The sequence below is a fragment of the Thermobia domestica genome, chromosome 8 (genome assembly GCF_964235325.1).
Source record: "Thermobia domestica chromosome 8, izTheDome1.hap1.1, whole genome shotgun sequence".
NCBI classification, from domain to species: Eukaryota; Metazoa; Arthropoda; class Insecta; order Zygentoma; family Lepismatidae; genus Thermobia; species Thermobia domestica.
Window position 1 is genome coordinate 257,769,001 of NC_137461.1, and position 22,571 is coordinate 257,791,571.

General features: G+C 37.3%; 1 protein-coding gene across 2 annotated transcripts in view; it reads left to right on the forward strand.

Moving 5' to 3' along the window:
* The window catches only part of LOC145693565 (protein Wnt-11b-2-like), a 246,002-nt gene that overhangs the window by 125,281 nt on the left and 98,150 nt on the right, over positions 1 to 22,571 (forward strand). For both annotated transcript variants that reach the window (XM_081769658.1, XM_081769659.1), the window contains exon 4: positions 21,741 to 22,033. In XM_081769658.1, the coding sequence (XP_081625784.1) occupies positions 21,741 to 22,033 (293 nt within the window). The remainder of the gene's footprint in view (positions 1 to 21,740; positions 22,034 to 22,571) is intronic.

The window sequence follows — 22,571 nt, forward strand, 5'->3', positions numbered from 1 at the left end:
GATTATGTGTTTTTCCGTCTGGTGATGTCCAAGTGTATTTATGAACGTCGCGATGTGGGAATTTTGTACTTTTCACGATTAGGTTTTTGGATGTTGCAAAGTTCACGAGTCTAACACCGTTGTCATTACTTTCCTTATGCAAATTTTCGTTCCCTATAATCGGTTTGAAAATATCCTCTCGTCCTACCTTCGCATTGAAATCCCCTAATAGAATCTTCATATGGTATCGCGGGAGTTGGTCAAATATCCGTTCCACTTCTTCGTAAAAACTATCTTTTATATCGTCACCCTTATCTTCAGTTGGAGCATGTACATTTAAAACAATAATATCACACCACCGTCCCTTAAGAGTAATAAAAGAAAGTCTGTCAGTAACAAATTCAACCCGTTTAATTGCTGGTAATATTCGTTTGTGAACGAAAAACCCTGTTCCTAACTGGTGATTTTTATTTCCTTCCCCGTAAAAGAACGTAAAATTTCCGGAATTCTCAGATCCATTTCCTTCCCACCTAACTTCCTGAACTCCTACTAAGTCCATCCTGTATTTCTCTAACTCACTCGTTACAGATTTTAACGCGCCTGCCCTATAAAGACTTCTAATATTCCATGTTCCAAATCTCATGTCCATTTTCTTTTGCTGATGTCGTGCCAAGTTATCAGTCCTTGTCCGAGGCTTTTGTGAATGTTTCTGAACAAGTACCTTTTTTTACAGGATGAGGGTGTTAGCCTTACCCAAACCCCCAAGCTGGAGGACCACTCCTAGTCGTCTGTCCGCGACTGCTTATTCAGTATATTCGCAGCTAACCTCTATATCTAGAGGCCTTCTCCTCGATCCGCAACCTGAGGACGCGCCATGCCGTGGTGACCGGAACCCACGTTACACGGTATTTTCCTTCTACATCTGTTAACAATTAAAAAAAAAGAGAGAGAGAGAGAGAGAAGAAAACTTGTTCCACCTTCAGTGATAAGGAACTTGTCTATTTACAAGTGTGCTTTATTTTCCTGTTCCGCCATATTTTAATGTAATTACAGTATTATATGTTATTTAGCATATACTGTATATACACATCTACATTTGAAACATTATACGTTAAAATAATAGCTATTACGTGATTTCATCCTGCGATATTTGTACGAAGAGGTTTCAGCCACGTGAGATTTTGGCTAGGCAAGTTCGTCTCGCGAGGTTCTTGCCAAGCGAGATTTTATTCCACGAAATTTTGGACGATGAAGTATTGGCCAGGAGAGATTTTAGCCCCACGGTTTTCTGTTATGAGTTTCAATCAAGTGAGATTATGGCCTGTGAAGTTTCGCCCGCAGAGTTATTGCATCTAGACTATTTTGAAATTGACGACAATGCACATCCGAATGCCCCTCAAAGGAGGGTGTAGATTCTCCATGAGTATTAGTATGCAACCCTTCCTTACCCACCGTCCTCTCTTGACTTTTCTCCCACTTTTCTGATAACGAGATGGTGCAATGTACAGTTGAATACTTCTTGCATCACAGACTTCACACTCCTTCCGGTACAGCATGCAATCGTTTTCAGGATGATGGCAAAAACGTGTGGCAGCAGCCTAGCACCTAGCACTACTTTGACTACCCAAATATTTTTAACCATTGAAAGAGACTGTGACCAATGCGTTAAACCCGATATTATTACTATTATTATTCAGGGCCGACTCTACTATATGTGCAGCACGCAGTTTCGAGGGACTTTATATATATATATATTGATTTGCTTGATTGTATTTGTGGTGTTTAAGCCTTTCTGAGTGGGAGCGCGTTTTCAATCCCCTTCGTTGCTCATGATAGAGTAGCATGCTTAAAATCGTGGCTTTTAAGATTTGTTCTTTCTGAAGAAAGGGGGCGGCAAATTGCCTAGGGCTGACCTTGTTATTATTATCAATATAGCAATCCGCAATTAAACATAATTGTATATTGGGATTAGGATAAACGTAACTGAATATTGGGTTTATTAAGCTTTAGAGTCAGACGGGAAAACTATAGACCCTTACCACTTGGAAATTGAACGTTATGGTTCCATGGCCGAAAGAAGTAGGTTATTACGGTACTATAGTACTGGTTTATAAATGAAAATGAAAATGAAATTTTTGACGTCCCACGATTATGCCGGCTATTTAAAGAAGACGGTGATGATGAGAAATGAATGAAATGGTGGAATGAAGAAAGTGGGAGAACCCCGAGGAAACCCACGCACACGGTGTTTGTCCACCACAAAGTTCACTTGGCGGGAGTAGGGTTTGAACCCGGGATCCCATGCAACCGAGATGAACGCTCTAGCACTGAGCCACCGCGGCCCCTCGTTTGTAGATGCGTATCGCATGTAATGTCTATTTGAATTTCTAAGTTTATATATTTCTGTACTATTTGTTGGAAGTTTCTTAAATCATTAGCTCACTTAAATTGTGATCGTTGCTTTAGAATATAAATTTAAAAAAGGAGGAATAAAAAGCTTAAACAAAATATGGGAATGTGAAACTTCTTGGAAATTTGCTAAAAAAGATAACTCACTGTATACAACCTAGCAAATAATAATAATAAAACACTGTAATAAACAAAAAAATAAAACCAATCCAACCGGTTCTACTCAACATCTTTAACAACGTAACTTGTGATTCAGGTACACAGTTCTGTTCTACAAATGTCGTTTGGCCATTAATCACCATATTTAAAAAGGCATTTTTGTTTCCCCAATTACTGTATTTCTTATTTATAGATATGTGTGTTAAATTGTGGTTAAACGAGATTCGAGACGTACCTCCTGGTGTGCAAGAACTAAATTAAACCATTTACGCACTCATATTTTCATTAAATGGAATTCTAACCTTTTTCTTTTATTTATTTCGATCCACATTGTACAATCTACATTTCTAAATTGTGATGGTATATGCTGGAAAAATGACATGGTCAAATCTTTTTGTATGAATATTAAATTCGCGTAGACGTTTACTTAGGTACGGAGCTAACGTCTGGTTCGTGGGAATTTAGGATGGGAAGCCATTTTGTTTAAGTTCACGTTCAATGATCTAATAATAGTAAACTCCCTGACATGTAACGCGTTGAGCGTAAACCACCATCCGACAAATGAAAATTAATGGACGTGGTCACTACATTGGGAATCCTATTGCAATTAATGCTGATTTTCCTGACCAAACTCCAAATTATTCTTTTAGATATTTCCCAAATTGTCCTCACGCCGTTAGATGAAATTAAAATTAAGATATTTTCAATTTTAAAAGAGTTTGATTTCAAAAATAAAACTCTTTTGTATAAAGAGGATGTCTCATAAATAACGCAACTTTTGAAATGCCCGCCATTTATGTTCTAGTAAATTGGCAACCCTGTATGTTACACAATTTTCATCTATTGTCTTTCTAGTTAGTAACCACGGAGCCCTGAATAGCAAATAATTGTCCTCTGTTTTCTGTATGGGTGGAAATGGAACGGAATAGCATGTTGTCATATTGAAAACTATTACAAAGGCGGTGAACGCTCCGTTTCTACTAGGGATAAGCAAAACCGGTTTCTACAAAAACTTTCATTTCGGTTTTCTCCAAAACTGATTCGTTTTTTCCACCGAAACTGGTTTCGGTTTTCTCCAAAAACCGGTTCGGTTTTTCACCGGAATCGTTTTCGGTTTTCTCCAAAACCGGATCGTTTTTTTTTTTTCAACCCGCATGCTGTTGATATTAGCGGATTAGTATAAGGCTTAGGATGAAAAATACTGATCTCTCCGTAGAATAAGTTACAACACAAAATGAAACAACGTGGCTTTCTACTCGACAAATCTAAAAATTTAAATGTTTCCAATTTTTAAAAAATATTCGTTTTATGTTACTAAAGTTTCTGGGTGCGGAATGGAGGATTAATGGAAATCGAGCAAACACATTGAATTGGCCTTGTGTCTAGCTGGAAGTGTGTATAGTGCTGCCAAAATGTCTTGAGCCGTGGCAAAAATGCGAACTAAAGCTCACACCCTCACACACCCACGCGTTTAGCCAATCAAGAAAGCTAAGCGAGAAAGCAGATGACGAAAGGGAGTGGAATTCCTTCAGCCGACAGCAGCGCTTGGAACGGAAGACTAGGTGTCAAGTCAATGTGGTATATCTTTAGTTTTGTTCTTGGCAAACTTTCATTGACACGAGAAGACATCATAAAGTTTAAAAGCATGGAAACAGTACTCTCTGTTGTTGGAGTCGGCATTCATAAAAGACTTAACAAAAACATTAGGTGAGAAGTCATCAAATAAATTCCCACATATCCAAAAAAAAAAAAAAAAAAAATACACAATACACAATACACACTCACATACATGGACAGATTTAATTGGTGGGCTTAAAAAAAAAACGAACGACTAAACGAAACGCTATGGCTGTAGCATGTGTAATTAAATATTCTTCATACTCCGAAAGACATGAACTTTTAAATACAACCATGTTATTAAGACAAGTTAGAAGAAGTCATTTTTATTCAATTACACTTTCGTACAAATGAGTCGCTACTGTTTCTGAGAAAATATAGTTATCATATTGCACGAAATGTTATTGTTTCTGTTCTTTTTTGTGGTTTTATTACGCTATTAGCATTTGGTTAATTACTATGCACATAAATGTTGAGGTGAAGTGCGTGCTCTGAATGATATATGAACTTAGTTTGCTCCAAAAAGAAAGAAACCTCACAAATTACTCATACAATTGTATTTAGAAGAAGCAGGTGTATTGTATGCATGTTCAACTTAGCTCTTCTTAATACAATAGATTCTAAATATTAATTAAAAATCAATTTAAAGTAAGACTTTTTTTCTGATTACAAATAATAGTGGGAAATTATTTTCGGAACGCTTTTGTAAAAATGGAACAATTTCGTTAAAAATTATCACACAAGATTTTTTTGTTTTAAATTATCATCATTTTGTACATATTTTTGATCCTAGTAACGCGTAAACTGCAAAATCCATTTTACAAAAATAAATTTAAAAATAAAAACCAAATAATAATAATATAAAATATCTGTGAAATTTGGAAATATATTTAGTAACTTGTATTTTTGTTAGTGGATATAATTTTATGTAGCAAAAGCTATTTATTAAATGAATTATACATTTATATTTTTAATGTAGATAGTGGTCAGAAGTTGTGGAAACACCCAAATAAAATCAGAATGGGAAAATTCTGTGTAATAAAATTTATGTTTAACTTTAAGTGCTAACCCATTGATCGATTCGTGGTCTTATTCCGTTCATTATCATGGTGGTCCTAAAGATATGTGATATTAAAGTAAAAGGATGCACGTGTTTGAGATAATGGTTGAATAATTCTACACTCATGAGAAATTAAATTAGCCTTGGGTCAAACGAACTGGCAAAATGCTAAGAGGCGGCATAATATTTCGGTACTCCTTAAGTATTGTTTGCTATATGGTTAAAGGAAGTTATAGGATTTGCCACATGAATTGACTAGCCTGCTGATGCTGAATATCTTAAGTACTAAGTAAGTATTGTTTGCTGTAGCTGAAGAGTAATGGAATCTGCCGTACGGACCAAGGATGTTATAAAATAGAGGATCTGCCCATACAACAAAATCGTGAAGCCATACGTCACAGCTTGGCCACACCTACTCTGCCCACTCCGTGCCACTAAGATCGCAATGTTTCGAGCCAACAATCATGGCGGAAACGTGGGTAGCCAATCAGACGTGCCGGCTCAGACGATGCTCAGTTGTTTTTTTTTTTTTTTTTGGCTTCATTGAGTTCATATGATGAAAATAGGTAGGGGCAGATCCTCTATTTTATAACATCCTTGGTACAGACCGACTACACTGAGAAAAATACGTTCTCAGGACAGTGGTATATTGTACAAATATACGGAATCCTGTTGCTTACTACAGAAATCAGTACGGAGCATACGTTATCCGTATACTACATAGGCACTGCCCTTGATTGTTACATCATGCCCTTCCAGGATGTCTGATATCTAACAGTCTTCCTTAAACATACATATACGTATGTTATGTTCGTCAGTTTTATGTTATATACGTCCATTTGTATGTAAGATCCTGACCGCCTATGTTGTTTCATACGGGAAGTACGTATAGATAGAACATTTATACAGAAAGTATTAAAAAAACATGCGTTTTGAGCTATATGTTTGCTGTACGTTAAGTCTAAAAACTACAGGATTTACAAATGTAACATACGATTTTACGCACGCCACGTACGATTTTTTTTCTCAGTGTAGCCAGCCGATGCTGAACGTCTTAAGCACTCCATAAGCATTGATTGCTATAGCTGAAGAGAGTAACAGAATCTGCCACACGTACTGACAAGCCAGTCGATGCTGAACATGTTAAGCACTCCGTAAGCATTGTTTACTGTGACCGAAGAGAGTAATGTGATCCCTCACACAGATTGGCTAGCCTGCTGGTGCTGAACGTCTTAAACACAACGTGCCATTGTTTTCTGTAGCTGAAGAGAGTAATGGGATCTGCCACATGGACTGACTAGCCTGCTGATGTTAAAGGTCTTAAGTACTCCATAAGTATTGTTTGCCGTGACTGACTGGCGTTATCACTGCCTGTGAGAGAAAGAATCAACATGATAAAAACACAAGAGCATCCAGTTTAGTGCTGTTATTAAAAGTTAATAGAATAATGTATTTATTATTATTCGAATATTTAAATTTTCATATTCAATATTCCAATAATTACCCAAAATAATTTTTCGAATAAGGGGCCGTCAACATATTACGTAACGCTATTGTTGACCAATTTAACCCCCTCCCTCTTCCTTGTCACACTTCGTAACACAAGACCGAACCCCTCCGCCCTCCGAGCTCCTTCGTGGCTAAGCGGTTAGCGTACGCGCCTTTGGCGTGGGAGACCCGGGTTTGATTCCCGGAAGGAGCTCATGTGGTTCGGATTCCATGTTAATCAGTAGGTCCACGTCTCATATAGCCTCGCTGCTGAAAGGAACGCTAAACTAAAAATCAACTCAACCCTTCCCCCTTAGTTACGTAACACTTTTTAATTTTTGTTTTTTCGCCGATTTTGCAGATTTTGGGGGTTATTACAATGAAAAAAATTGTAATGGTAGAACTTTTTATTACAAAAGTATTCTGAACATATTTTTAGTGTGTTTTCGCCAACAAATCAAAGTATTAGAAAATGGTAGTACCGTAATAATATTTTAACTCCATAAGGTTGTTTCATTAACCAGTCTTAATTCTTGCAAATTGCATACTATCGTTTTCCCAAACAGATCCCATCCTTTTAGGTCACGATGATTGGCAAGGAGGTAATCCTGCCGAAAGCTGCAAGTGAAATAGGATCTAAAGAACCGACATCGACCTTTTTTTTCCCGGGATATAGGATGCTTCGTGTATTTGAAATTCGCCAGTGCCGTCAATGCAAAAGAGTTCTCTTCCTCGTCAACCACAGATTTGAAGTGGCTGCATACGTGAAGGACCAGGTACAGCTCGTTTGTGAACAAGCTTTCGAGCATCTTCTTTGAACTTAGGATTTCAGTTTACCCCTTTTCAAATTATTCTTGTTCTGAATCAGTGCCAGAATGCGAATAAACACAATTTCTCCCGAAATATTCAAATCCAAAAATGAAAAGTACGAGATGAATATCCGACGAATTAGGGCTTTATATCTAATTTTGCTCTGCAAAACGCGGTTCGTTCCGTCGCGGAAAATATTATTTCACGAAAAAGTGTTTATTCTGTTTCACATGCGAAATCCCATAGAAAAATAGAGTGGGTAATGATTCAAATCAAAAAGTTTTAAGTAATAATCTCAGAAATAGTGATACAAGTGGGAATGCAATGGCATTTTCAATCGATGGTTGCGATCACTAAAAACTAACTCCAGAAAAGTGTGTGCCGTAAACGCAATGCTACGATAGCACCAAAACGGAATTTTATTGTAATACACGCAGGGTTCGTCACCAGTCACGCTGGTGTCTAATAGCGCCTTCGAATCCCTTCTACATCATTCAATTTATATAGGCTATAGTTCGCTATTTTTCAAAACAATAGAAATATTTATTTATAAAAAAAGAAAAGAACTGGAAAAAATATTTTTAAAAGATTGTATATAAACTGTAAATAAAAATAAAAACTAGAGAAAAAACATGAGTTACGTAACGAAGACGTAAACTCCCTCCTCCCCCTTGTCACACTTCGTAATGCCGTAATGAAAGGCCGAACCCTCTCCCCCCTTTTCCGCGTTACGTGATATGTGGACGACCAATAATTATCCGAATTTTGTTCCAATAGTGCATTCAAATAATATAGCAACAACAATTAAAATATTTATTTTGAAAATGAAATGAAATGAAATCTTTGAGTTTTACGTCCCACGGTTATGCCGGTTAGGCTAAAGGAGACGGTGATGATGAGAAATGAATGAAATGGTGGAATGAAGAAAGTGGAAGGAAACGGGAGAACCCCGAGAAAACCCACGAGCACCGTGTTTGTCCACCACAAAGTCCACACGGCACGAGCTGGGATCGAACCAGGGACCCCAAGCACCGGAGGTGAACTCTCTACCACTGAGCCACCGCGCCCCCAATATTTATTTTGAGTGGAAGTACATAGATGCTGCTTAAACAAGTTTGATTTAGGAACAGCTGCCAAACATCTTTTCCAGAGAACAAATGGGTAAGTTACGTTGCTGCAGAACACGCTGGTGCTCCCGATCTTAGTTTATATTATGTAAGTTTTATTTAGTTCGTATTCTGGAGAGCTCCCTCGTGATTATATTGCAAAGGTCCATATACCACACGTCCACACGTACTGCTAACCACATGTTTTCACTGCAAATACGTGCTTTTACAATTATAAGCAAACCGTTGTAGACGAGATCGCAGCCTCAGGAAAAAACGAAGATGATTCGGAAAACTACGAAGAAGGCCGACTACCCTTCCATGGGTCCTCCCTCCAAGCAGATGCTTATAAAAGAGAACGACGGAACCAAGAAATTATCAGTGGTATTACTGATCAGTCACCTACAATACCCTTTTTCTGTGGTTGCCAGGAGCTATTCCTGTAATATCATACCCACGGAGCTGCTATGATCTACGGAGTATAAGCAATCCTGTCTGAGGCCACTCTGGGCTAACAAGATACATTCGTGAAGTGTTCCCTTGGGATTCATGAAAAATTAATTCAAATGGAAATTTCTCCGCGGCCCAATGTGTATTGTACTAATTTTAGTGGCCCATAAAGTCAATTTGCATATTTATGGGCCCTCATAAATTCGGAAGTCAATCTATACACTACTATAAATCTCAGACACAAAATTCCTTTTAGTGCCTTTTAGATGTAACTGCACATGAATGTGAGCATGTGTAAAATAAATTGTATCATGTACTGCTTGTCTGACATACTTTATCCACCCCGGCCGCCATCTTGGATCAACCATATTGGATTCAATTTTCGGTTTTTCAAATGGGGATAGGTGCAAGTGATATATCAAATTGATGTGTAATTTTCTCGGATATTCATTGGTGTAGTGAGTTTTACTATAGCTTTTAGCGTTTGCAAGGTATTGCATGTTAAATATCGGGTTCTTCACGAATATTGAACCAAAAAGAAAGTTGTGCAGAGTCCCGTGTGTATATGTAATATTTTATGTTATTTATCGTTGACGAAATATTCTCTGAACGTACATACATACAGACACACAGTAGTCAATACGGAAATGGTAGATCACCCAAATCTGGTTGTACTGTATCTGGATTTGCATTAGGCATTTTGACCGTAATAGTATACTTCCTTGTTATAGTATAAAATGGAAGTATAACACTCACAGAAATGTAATGAGATTATGACACCAATGTTGTAAAGAGTTTGTTTATATCTACAGTATTTTTCAGTTAGAAAGTGTTTTGATTTGTCAACATCAAAAACGTAAGTGTAACTGATATTAATTTGCAATGTCTTTTCTAGAAGTGCCTGGAGGGATTTAACATTCGACACCTTCCAAACGGTACGAGCTACGGTAAAATTCACTACACCAGTGAATTTCTGCGAAAATTGTTCATGAATTTGCACACTACATGTGTAGTTACATCTAAAAGCAACTGAAAGGAATTTTGTGTCCGAGATATAGTAGTGTATGATTCAATTTCGGATATATGAAAGCCCATAAATATGCAAATTACCTGTACGGGCCGCTAAAAGTAGTACAATACACATTGGACCGCGGAGAACCTCGCATTTAAATCAATTTTTCTTTTAATCCCGCGAATGTACACCTTGTCTCAAAAAGGTTGAGCGCATTCTTTACTGGTGTTTTGAGGCAATAATTTTCTAAGTCCAGCTTCGGGTATCTTCGGGAAAAAGTAAGCCGGTTCGAACCTCCAAGCCAGCCTTTGCAATCGGGAAAAAGTTTGCAGATGTGTTTTTCTTCTTTTCAATATAATAAGACTTGTTACCAAGTGTTTAAAACAGCAACATTGATTGAAATACTTAATGATACAATATTTCGAAACTTTTTTTTTTAATGTCAGCACATGCTTGTTTGTCATTTAGCTCTCCATACGTAATGGAACATTTAAATACGTTAAAGAATCTTTCCATATGTAAAAGAATGCTCAAAGTTAAGAAATATAACATAATTATCGCCTGAGTACTAAAATAAAAGTCAAAGTAGAATAGAAACAGCGTTTGTAATGGATATGAATGTCATAATTATCTTGAGATCCGTTATACATCGCTAGAAGCATAGTTCTAGAAGTCCTTGTGCTAGCTCATTGGTAAGCTGTCGGATTTCAAATCATAAGGTTGTGAGTTCGAATCCCGTCTAGGTTAATCTTTTTTTAAAATTATATTTTCCGCAATGCATGAAAAATTATATAAAATAATTACATTAGAATACATAAGTTGTGTATATATAACATAATCATTGCAGAACATAGTAATTATTATGTTTAAAATATAACATCTGAGATAATTTTCACAGTAGGTCGGTATTATATATGAGGATGTAAATACAAGTTAAGAAACTCGTTCAATAGCAATAAATAAATCATGTAGTGTATTTATTTGCAGCTATTTGTCATATAGAGGGTAATTCTCAACATTCATAATACAGAATGCCATTTATGTTCTTGAAAAGGTATTCGATGCATAAACAGAAGGTATAAACAGAGAATCCAAAGTCGGAACGCTCGCAAAAAAAAAAAAAATTCATGAACCCCAAAGGTCACGTGAGCAGACTGGAATTGTCCTTATGAAGCATGCCACAGCAGAAAGTCTTTGCATAGATTTTCAATTCAATTCCTGATATATGCTTTTGCAATGTGGAAGTGGTGATGCCTTGAGTCGCCCTCTCTCGCTCGCTCGCTCGCTCACTCTCTATTTATACAGAATATAAAAGTGGATTTATGTGTGCATTTCAACATAATTCTGATATATCTAGAGCAATTTTAACTATATTTTTTACAGTCTGGAAAAAGAGTACTGTCGGGATACATATCAAAAATGCTAGGAACGGGTCGATATTAGTATCGAATCCATAGTTTCGTGGTCGCTTAGGTGAATAGTTCTACTTTCAATTCAAGTCCAATTAAGCTCCCATTAGTACCCAGGGTGGTTACGTAGCGACATAAAGATATCGAAATCATTCGATATTAGAATCGAATCGTAAGTTTTCAGCGCCGCTAACAGTGCAGCATTTCCCATTAGTCCACATTAGTCCACATTTCACATTGGTCCCATTGCCTAGAGGGCAACATATTTGCAGAGAGCAAAGTTTAAAACTTGAATAATATTTTATTTTTTCCGTATGAAAAAGTTATAAATCAAGAGCAAATATACTATTTCACGAACAATCCTCTTTTACTATTCTAATATGTTTAATAATAGCGTAAGAAATCTAATAGTAATTCAGAACATGTTTCACAGTTGTTATTTTTTGTTACATAGTTGTAGCTGTAGCATGTAGTGAGTGGAATTTAACTGTAATAAATTCACTAATTAACCATATTCGAATTAAGTTTTATTTTTAAGTTTGGGATGAAGGGGCGGAGAAATATGTAGTTATTGGGGGCACCGAGCTTTTCTACATTTTACTTTCAAGATCTCCATTTTTCTTTTGTCATTTGTTCTTAATAAAAAAGTTCAGTCACTTTTGGATTGTCATAGGATAGTAGGAGTTGGATTTTGAGATGCAGCCTGTGAGATTCTAGAGGAGCTAACTGCTTGAAAAAATATTTTTGAATCATCTGTAACATATGAAATAAGGATATGCATCATAAAAAAATGAAAGTAACTATGTCTGCGTAATTATCACGGTCAAATTGCAAAGTCAAATGAATTGACGTTTGGTATATAATCAGGCTCCAATCCCAACTGGGAAGTTATCATACGCGTGTCACTTTCATTATAATACATATCCTTAGGGGGAGTAGAAGTCCGAATTTTTGCGAAAAATTTAGTATCTCACAAGCCGTTCAACTGAGAGCTGAAATTCAGCATATAACTCTTTATTAAAAATAAAGAGAATATGTCCTGGCATTTTTTAAAATTATCTTTTATGAGCGGGGGGACGGGGGTGCATTTTCTATATATTGGAAATTGGTAGTGGGTTGATTTGTAAAAATAATCGAAAACGATTGATATTAGTTGAGAAACAGATTGAGTAATGCAAACTAAAGTTCTTTTTGAATTTTATACCCACTGCTTTCTATTTATAATTGCTGAAGCTGGTGTTTAATATATGGAGCGTTCCGAGCATAAGGCAATCAAGCCATAAAGTTAGAGAAAAATGGCCATAAAATTTGTAGTCTAAACTTAATTACATGGGCATTTTCAATTAGTACGGCGTGCTTAATTATATAGAAAATTAGTTTCTCTCTCTCTCTCTCTTTTTTTTTTTTTTTTTTTTTTTTTTTTTACGTTGGTCTACTTTTCCTTGATTTGAAACTTTCAAACTTCACCCTATTTTCTACTGAAATGTGTCTGTAAGGCAACAAAGAAATAATTATATATGATAAATTTAAATTCATTTTAATTTGGAAGATGAGAAACACTTTGCCATTATACAATATCGTAAAGGTCAGACCCACCAGTATTGTAACAGAGAGGTGCTTGAGCCATTAACGGTAGAAATTCAAACTCCGATAAGTGATAATTTCACAGTCTTGTTTTATTACAAGTGTAACCTCTTTAGTCAATAGAGAGCAGGGGCGGATCCAGGACCGACTTCTGGGAGGGGCGGTGGGTTGTCATACTGCTACTTTTAAGGGCTTCAAACTTTGGGATGGGTTTTATTTATATATGTAAAATAAGAAAGTTTCCTCTTCTGGGGGGGCGATCGCCCCGATCGCCCCCCCCCTGGATCCGCCCCTGATGGAGAGGAGGACGTGGGCCATCGGTCAGAGTTGATGTCGATGGATTTTGGTGGGTCGGAGTTGGTCACAATGGTTCAGAGTGGTTCATAGTTGGTGGTGGGTCAGAGTGGATCACGATGGTTGATGGATCAGAGTGGGCCAATGGGGCATTTGGGTGGTGGGTGATAGTGGGTCATGATGGGTCGTGGATCAAATTTTCATTGACCCACACCATCTCTGGTTAAAATTGTACTAAAGATAAGAGGCACCGAAGATGCATGTCGGTTATTATGCTCAAATTTTGCTCATGGATAGTACTCCACCAGGAAGCAATAAATCTGAAATGGTTCACGGTATCACCTTCTAGAACTCGAGATGTAGGGGTTTGTCTGATTGGCTAAATTAAGACGTCAATGATTTATCCTTCAACAACCAAGCTTTTTATGATCGTTTCCGTGGGGAAGTCAGAAGAACACGTGCCTAGTAATCGTAATATTGATAGTTTGCGTCCACCCCGGGTATTTGTTTTGTGTGTGTGTTTTTTTTTTTTGATTCACCTAAATATAAACAAATCACACATATAGGCATTTTGACATATTTTGGGAGAGTAATTTTGTGGTTCGTTGGCGTTTCATCGCGTCTCTGCTGCTGGTAGTAAAGTTTTCAAAATGGAACTTGGGCCACCACGGATCGTCGCTGCGGGGCCACCAATTTCTGGCGAGAGGTCAATAGTTGATCATCTGTAGTCCACCGACGCTTACAGCTTAGAGTAATGAACGATGTCTTTGCCTTGTAGAGTTCATGACTACCGACGTCGGCAGTCAACTAGCTTTTAGTATTCCCTTACTAACCATCTATTGTTCATGTTTGTACACGGTGTTGTCATAATAATAATAATAATAATAATAATAATAATAATAATAATTATTATTATTATTATTATTATTATTATTATTATTATTATTATTATTATTATTATTATTATTATTATTATTATTATTATTTGTAGTAATAGTAGTATAATTGATGATAGAATAATTATTTTCTATGTATTGTCTAGGTAGGACTACACACAGGATTTGGCTCGTTTTGGTTCGACTTGACTCTAATCCGAGTCGAGTTGGAAGATATTTTTCGCGCCGAGTCCAAGAGTAGACCTCAAAGATGTCTGTTTCGAGTCGAGTCTAGTTTCAAAGAAAAATCGTTCGTGCCCATCCCTACTAACGAGAGCTTAATCGGAGTTAAGCGAAATTGAAAGTCTCACTATTTATCTAAGCGACCCCGAAAACTATGAATCTAATATCGATCATTTTCTAGCAATCTTTTATATGTATCCCCCTCCCATTCACCATAGGTAACCCGACAGCACTCTTTTTGAAACCATAAGAAATGTGGTTAAAATTACTCTAGGCCAGTGGTTCTCAATCTAATTCCTATCACGATCCCCTTTTATCACACGCTCTTGCCAGCGACCCTTTTATAATTTGTTTTATAATAAGCTTGTGTGGGATTTTTAACATACCTATTTCTATAATAGTAGAATCCATTTTTTTGTTTATAGTGAACAGTGCCATGGAAAATCAGCGCCCGGGGCGAGAGTATAGTACGATGTCACCGTATATATGAGTGACGTCGACAGACTAGCTACGAAGCGCCACCATGGTTGGCACGAAGCTCAATAACATTTTCAAAATAAACCCTACCTTTCCTTAATTTTGAGCACATTTTATTACGTTTTTCCTTCTATTTTACACATGTGCACATGCACTTTCCTAACATGAGTAACACACTTCCTCCGAAATGTGTGGCCCCTTTTTTCGGCGCCCGGCACTGACAGTGGATACAGTAACTGTAATATCTATATTCCCAACGACGAAGGTGCTGGTTCAAGATGGATGTTAAACTCCTTCATTGAAGAGGCCATTAACGTATCCGATCTAAGCCCACAACTTCTTGACCAAATAATAGAATGATCATGCGACAAGTCTTTGCAACTGGTTTTTTGTAACGAAGACTTGGACAAGTCCTGCCTGATGAGGAGAGAAGAATATCCTGGTCTGGGCATTGCTGCTTTAAAAGTAATAATTCCATTTGCTATATCGTACTTGTGCGAAAGTGTTTTTTTTTTTTATGGTAAACATTAAAACAAAGATAAGAAATCGCTTATCAGTTGAAAATGGCTTGATAATGTTCGTCATGAAGACTGAACCGGACATTGCTGCACTAGTGAAATTACACCATGCTTAGGTGTTTCATTAGGTTTTAATTTTAATTGTATTTCAATGTGCAGGTTTTGTTGCATGTGTATTTTTCTAGTATTTCTATATACAGTTCTTATTAGTTTTATATCATACCTCTTTGATTTAAATTCATTTTTAAACAACTCTACTAACTAACTAACTCTATGGCCTATGGAACCCGGAGATTCAATGCCGCGTTTACAAAAGCTCTACACTGACTTCTATTCTTAGCCAATTGGATCCAGTTTCTACTTTGTATTCTTATCTCAGCGAGATCCATCTTAATATTGTCCTCCCATCTGCGCCTAGGTCTTCCTAATGGTCGTTTTCCGATTGATCTTCCAGTCAAGATTTTGAAAGCGTTTCTACTTGCTTCCATTCTAGCTACATGACCTGCCCACCTAAGCCTTCTAGACTTGACGACCCTAACAATGTTGAGTAAACCGTATAAATTATATAGTTCCTCGTTATGGAGTTTCCGTTCCCCATTCCTGTTCCTCTTGGGTCCGAATATTCGTCTAAGGATCTTGTTCTCAAATACTTCCAGTCTATGTTCTTCCCTCAGAGTAAGCGACCATGTTTCGCAACCATACAGAACAACAGGCATGATTATCGTTTTGTATATTTTAAGCTTCAAATTTCTCGACAGAATTCGCGACGACAAGATACTTTGAACCGAATAGTAACACGAATTCTACACCCTTTGATAATGTTCAGTAGACTTATTTTTTATTGTTCTTTACAGTGTGTATAAAAAATAAAAGTATGCCTATCAGAACAAAATTAAAAATAATATTTAAAAATAATTTCTGGTATTAGATTCTAACTATATTTATCTCTTCCGCCTATCTTCGCGATCCCCTAGGGGCCGCGACTTCCAGGTTGAGAAACCCTGCTCTAGGCATACATGAGTTATGTTGGAACATACATACATACACTTTTATGTGTATAAATGCATATAAGAGAGAGTTGAGAGAGAGCGATTAAGGAATTAACGCTCTCAATCTCTTCACTTTACTTTTGCGATTCGCGAATTTCTTACGTGACAGTTTGAGGCTAGCTAGTTTTTTTGTCTTGGACCACGATCCGATTTTCGATATGCTCTACCTAAATGCTGTAATGCGAATATTGAGAAGTTATCTGCGATGAAAGTAGCTGCAAATAAATACATTACATAACTTATTTATTGCTATTACACGATTTTTTAAATTTGTATTCAATATTCACACATAACACACCGACGTTCTGTCAATACCTCAGATGTTATATTTTAAAGATAAGAATTACTTATGTCGTGAAATGATATGAATATATATATTCAACTGATATATACAACTGATGATATGAATATATATATTCAACTGATATATACAACTGATGAATTGTAATGTAACTATTTTACATAATTTTCATGCATTGAGGAAAGTAGAATATCATAAAAGAATTTCACCTGAACGGGTATCGAACTCACGATTTAAACGCTCGGTGGTGTACCACTGAGCTAACATGACCGCTTTTCGGAAGCTGCTTCTGAAATATAACTGAGCTCATACGTAAATGCTCTTTTCCGTATGGAAATCACAATGACGAAACGAGAGTGGGAATACATAGTCTCGAAATATTGTATCATTAAGTATTTCAATGTTACTTTTTTCTACACTTAATACCATTTCAACATGTCTTATTATATTTAACAGAAGGAAAAACATATCTGTACATCGTTTCCCGATTACTAAGGTTGGCTTTGGAGGTTCGAACCAGCAGCTTTAGTTTACTGTTTTCCGAAGATACCCGAAGTTTGTTTGGTATATGGTATATGGTATATGTTTTTATACGTGTAAAGTCAGTATAACAAGTCATTCTTTAAACAGCTTTTCGTATGTATTAATATTCCTTTATAAAAACTGTTTTTGATATCATTATTACGGCGCACAATTTTCAGATTTCTTTCGCGAGTCGTTGACCAAGTCGTTCTCCACTAGCGTTGCCAGACTCACAGCTCGGAATTATTCCAAAACCTGATCGAACTTATGCTAGATTCGGTCAAATTATGCTAGATCCTCATAATTACTAATTCAGGAGTTTTAAAAAAAACGAAGTTGAGATACGATAACGTAACTTAAAATACACAGAGAGCAAGAATGCATGGATAGAACTCAATACTTCACGCACCAAAATTTTAACTCAACTAAATTAATGCAGTCGTTGCCAGACTCAATGGCGTATATATCGTATAAATGAATGCAAAGTTTTTGTTTACATATTTTGAAAGAAAATTACTTCGCAGCATAAGCGGAGTTGGGAATCGTCTGCTGGGGGGGGGGGGGCGGCGGCAGATTTTTGGTCGGTCTCGGAGCTGTTATTTCAGGAATAAATATGATCATGAAGTCAGAAATAAAGATGGTGAAGTTGTCAAAAAGTTGGGGGGAGAATGGCCCCCATAGCTCCGCCCATGCCTCGGAGTTAAAGGATTAGAAAACCCTGGGTGGAGCCACAAAATAGCCCAAAGACGTTTCGAACTTACTTCGGAAAATAAGACTGCCTGTATGGTTTACCGACTGTATGAATCAATGGAAGAGGATACATTTCTGCCGTTCTTTTTCTTACCACGACCAACTTCTTTCTCATCTCCAGGTTTTACGGCTTTTTGATAAACTTGCTGAAATTGTGCTAGATTTGGGCAGGATGCTAAAAGCAAGATGCTACACAGAGAAAAATCTGTTCTGCGGGCAGCTGTATATTGTACAAATATACGGTATCCTCTTGCTTACTATAGAAATCAATATGGAGCATACGTTATCCGTATGCTACATAGGCACTGCCGTTAGGTGTTACATCATGCCGTTGCAGGATGTCTGACATTAACAGTTTTCCGTATATCACATGCATATACTTATGTTACCTTCGTCAGCTATATGTTATATACGTCCATTTGTATGTGAGATCCTGACCGCTTACATTATTTCATACGGAAAGTACGTATAGATGGAACACTTATACAGAAAGTATTTTAAAACACGCGTTTTCAGTTATACGTCTGCTGTACGTTAAGCCCAGAAACTACAGGAATTACGCATGTAACCTATCTTTTTAAGTATGCCACCTACAATTTTTTTTCTCAGTGTAGATGCTAGAGACATGCAAATTATGCTAGATCTAGCATCATTATGCTAGATCTGGCAACGCTGTTCCCCACAATAGGCGTGTCGTGCAAGTAACCAATCACACGTCAGGTACTAGCTTTTACCTATTGCTTCCTTCTCACAGCTCAGAACATTGGTAACTATGGATAGACGTACAGCAGTAATTACTTTATGGGAGTTGGAAGGTTATTCTGCAACTGCAGCTAGCAGGCGAGTAGGTGTCCCGGCCTCTACAGGAAGGCGATGGATTCGGAAATATGGCACTACAGGTCAGACTGATAATTTACGATCTCCTGGTCGTCCGCATGTGTCAACCGAAGCCCAAGATGCGAGATTAGTAAACGAAGCCCGGTTAGACCCACTAAGGACGTCTAGACAGCTAAGGGAAGTTTCTCTCTTTCCTGGTAGTAAGCATACAGCTCTGCGAAGACTTCGTCATGCTGGGTTACGTGGCCGTGTTGCTGCCGTGAAGAAAAAACTCTCAGACGACCATAAAATTTACCGTCTCGCGTTTGCACAGGCGAATGTGGGTCTCAATTGGGAAAACGTAGTTTTCTCAGATGAATCCATATTCACAACATCAAAGGAGGGACGCCGTTTTGTGTATCGTCCGAGAGGCACCCGATATGACCATGGATATGTGGCTGCTTGCAATCGCAGTGGCTATGTATCTATTTTATGTTGGGGTTGGATTTCCAGTCGCGGAGCAGGACAGCTTCATAGAATTGAAGGACATCTGGACAATGCTCAGTACTTAGACATTATCAGTAATATCATGGTGCTATCTGTACGGGTATTTCAGCCTGATGGTGTAATTCAGTTCCAGCAATACCAGTCGCCAATACATACTTCCCGTGTGATTCAGGAATGGTTCGCAGGGCACCCTGAGATTGATTTAATCGACTGGCCGCTCGTGGAGCAGACCTCAATCTCATGGAAAATATGTGGGCAGAAGTGAAGCGTACTCTAAGGGAAAGTTGGCCTGAGGCAGATCCACCAAGAACTCAGGATGACCTGTGGCATCTTGTTTCCGAAGCATGGCTGGAGGTAGGGGAAGGAGATAGATTTGTCACCCATGTAATAGATTCCATGCCCAGAAGAATGGAGCGTGTAATAAATTCAGAAGGGTCTTGGACACAATATTAATGTCCCCGCCTTAACTCCCGAAAACAGCCCTTTTCAGGGCTACCTAAACGCTTCTGAAAATATTTCTAGAAGTAAACCACTCCTTGTATCCGATTTCTGTGCAATCCTACTAACAAAAGAATGATAATTAGCTGTAGGCTTTGAACTCAAGACCTCTTTATTGGCAAGTCAGTACTCTACCAGTGAGCTAACATGAACACGCAAACCCAACCTGAAGAAACACGACTTTCAATTTCTGGTATTCGATGACAATGATGCTCATATACTTGGCAAATGTTGTATTCAACTTGGGATATTCCGCAACACACACACACACACACACATAAACAAAGCGAAAGAGAGAGAGAGAGAGAGAGAGAGATGAATATACAAAAGCATATTCAACGTATTGGAATGAGACTCTAAGTAACGACATTCCGTTCTAAAGAGAATTTGTGTTTCTTCCCGTGACGTTAAGGGGATCGGGAAAAGTTGTGTGTCTTGAAGCAGGATACGACTTTGGATACTCTGTTTATACACTTTCTATATCCGTAGGAATATATTGTATTTCACGAATGTAAATGACATGCTGTAATGAGAATATTGAGAAGTTACATCTGTATGACAAATAGATGCAAATAAATACACTACATAACTTATTTATTGCTATTAAATGATTTTCCTAACTTGTATTTACATCCTCATATATAATACCGACCTACTGTGAAAATTATCTCAGATGTTATATTTTAAACATAATAATTACTATGTTCTGCAATGATTATGTTATATATACACAACTTATGTATTCTAATGTAATTATTTTATATAATTTTTCATGCATTGCGGAAAATATAATTTAAAAAAAAAGATTAGCCCAGACGGTATTCGAACTCACAACCTTATGATTTGAAATCCGACAGCTTACCAATGAACTAACACAAGGACTTCTAGAACTATGCTTCTAGCGATGTATAACGGATCTCAAGATAATTATGACATTCATATCCATTACAAACGCTGTTTCTATTCTACTTTGACTTTTATTTTAGTACTCAGGCGATAATTATATTCTATTTCTTAACTTTGAGCATTCTTTTACATATGGAAAGATTCTTTAACGTATTTAAATGTTCCATTACGTATGGAGAGCTAAATGACAAACAAGCATGTGCTGACATTAAAAAAAAAAAGTTTCGAAATATTGTATCATTAAGTATTTCAATCAATGTTGCTTTTTTAAACACTTGGTAACAAGTCTTATTATATTTAAAAGAAGAAAAACACATCTGCAAACTTTTTCCCGATTGCAAAGGCTGGCTTGGAGGTTCGAACCTGGCTTACTTTTCCCCGAAGATACCCGAAGCTGGACTTAGAAATTTTTTGCCTCAAAACACTAATAAAGAATGCGCTCAACCTTTTTGAGACAAGGTGTACCTTGTAAGACAAAATCCTTTCTTTTCTTGAGGCTACATTGTGTGCTGAGGGGCTTCGCTCTTGCCACACACTGAAAACATTTAAAGAGATTTAGAAATTTACAAAAACTTTGTAAAATATTATGACATTTTGTAATAAAAGGGTGAAGGGTTAAGTTCCCGTGTATATTATTTAGACTCTACCTACAGAACATTGCAATATTGTTATCGTACACGGTTAGAGGCGAAAGATCCAAGTTCGATTTCGTGTGGTAGCTTATGAAGTTCAGATTACACTTCAAACTTTAGGTCTCCAATAACCTTGGTGTCGAAAGAGACATTAAATCCAATCCAACCAATCATATTACTTCCTGCTTACATTAATAGAAACACTAAATTTGCATAATTTCATTTTCTTTTACAAGATTTTTCAATTTATTTTTCCGTTTCTATTTCAGGCAGTCGAATATAGTTTGATCACGCAGTGTAAGTGCCACGGGGTATCAGGATCGTGTAACATCAAGACCTGCTGGCGTGCATTACCGAAACTCGCTGAGATTGGTGAGCGATTGAAGAGAAAATATGTGATTGCGACGGAAGTCGTCAACCGGAGGGTGGGCACCACTCGAAAGCTGATGCCTGCCAACAGCGCCATGGGCATGTATAACGATGATGACCTTATTTATATCACGAAATCTCCAGATTATTGTCTCAAGGATTCCAGAGTTGGCAGCGTTGGAACTAAAGGAAGGTAAGTGATTTATTATAACAAAATCATACGGTTCTTTTTCCCCGAACTTTTGAAACAGTGTAATCAATTAAAATGTTCGTGGTGATGGTGATCTCTTCGTGCAAGGCCAGCGCTTCAACGACTTTGAAGAATACGAGCTGGAGACTACGAGCTCTTTCAATTATAAACAAACTGCCCAAATGGTACTGGCTCGGCATTGAACCGTAGACCAGCTGGTGGCGAAGTACACTCGAAACCAATGGCCTGCCTATAGTTTTCTAAGTGTCTCCATGCGCATATTCCTATTCTGTCTGTATGGAGTCAGAATTTAAAAAATGGCATTTACTAGGTATTTTGACGCATCCTAGTAGTGCGATCTGTTAACTATACATATCTGTAAAATTCCATCTTCGTTTGATTTTATTTTACGTATAACTTAGGAAGCAAAGGTCTATATACTTTAATATTTCACAATCTTGTGTGATAGGTTAAGGTCTACCACTGTGCCAAGCTTGATCCAGATCGAATTAGCTAGATTGAACTCGTACGATTAAGGTTG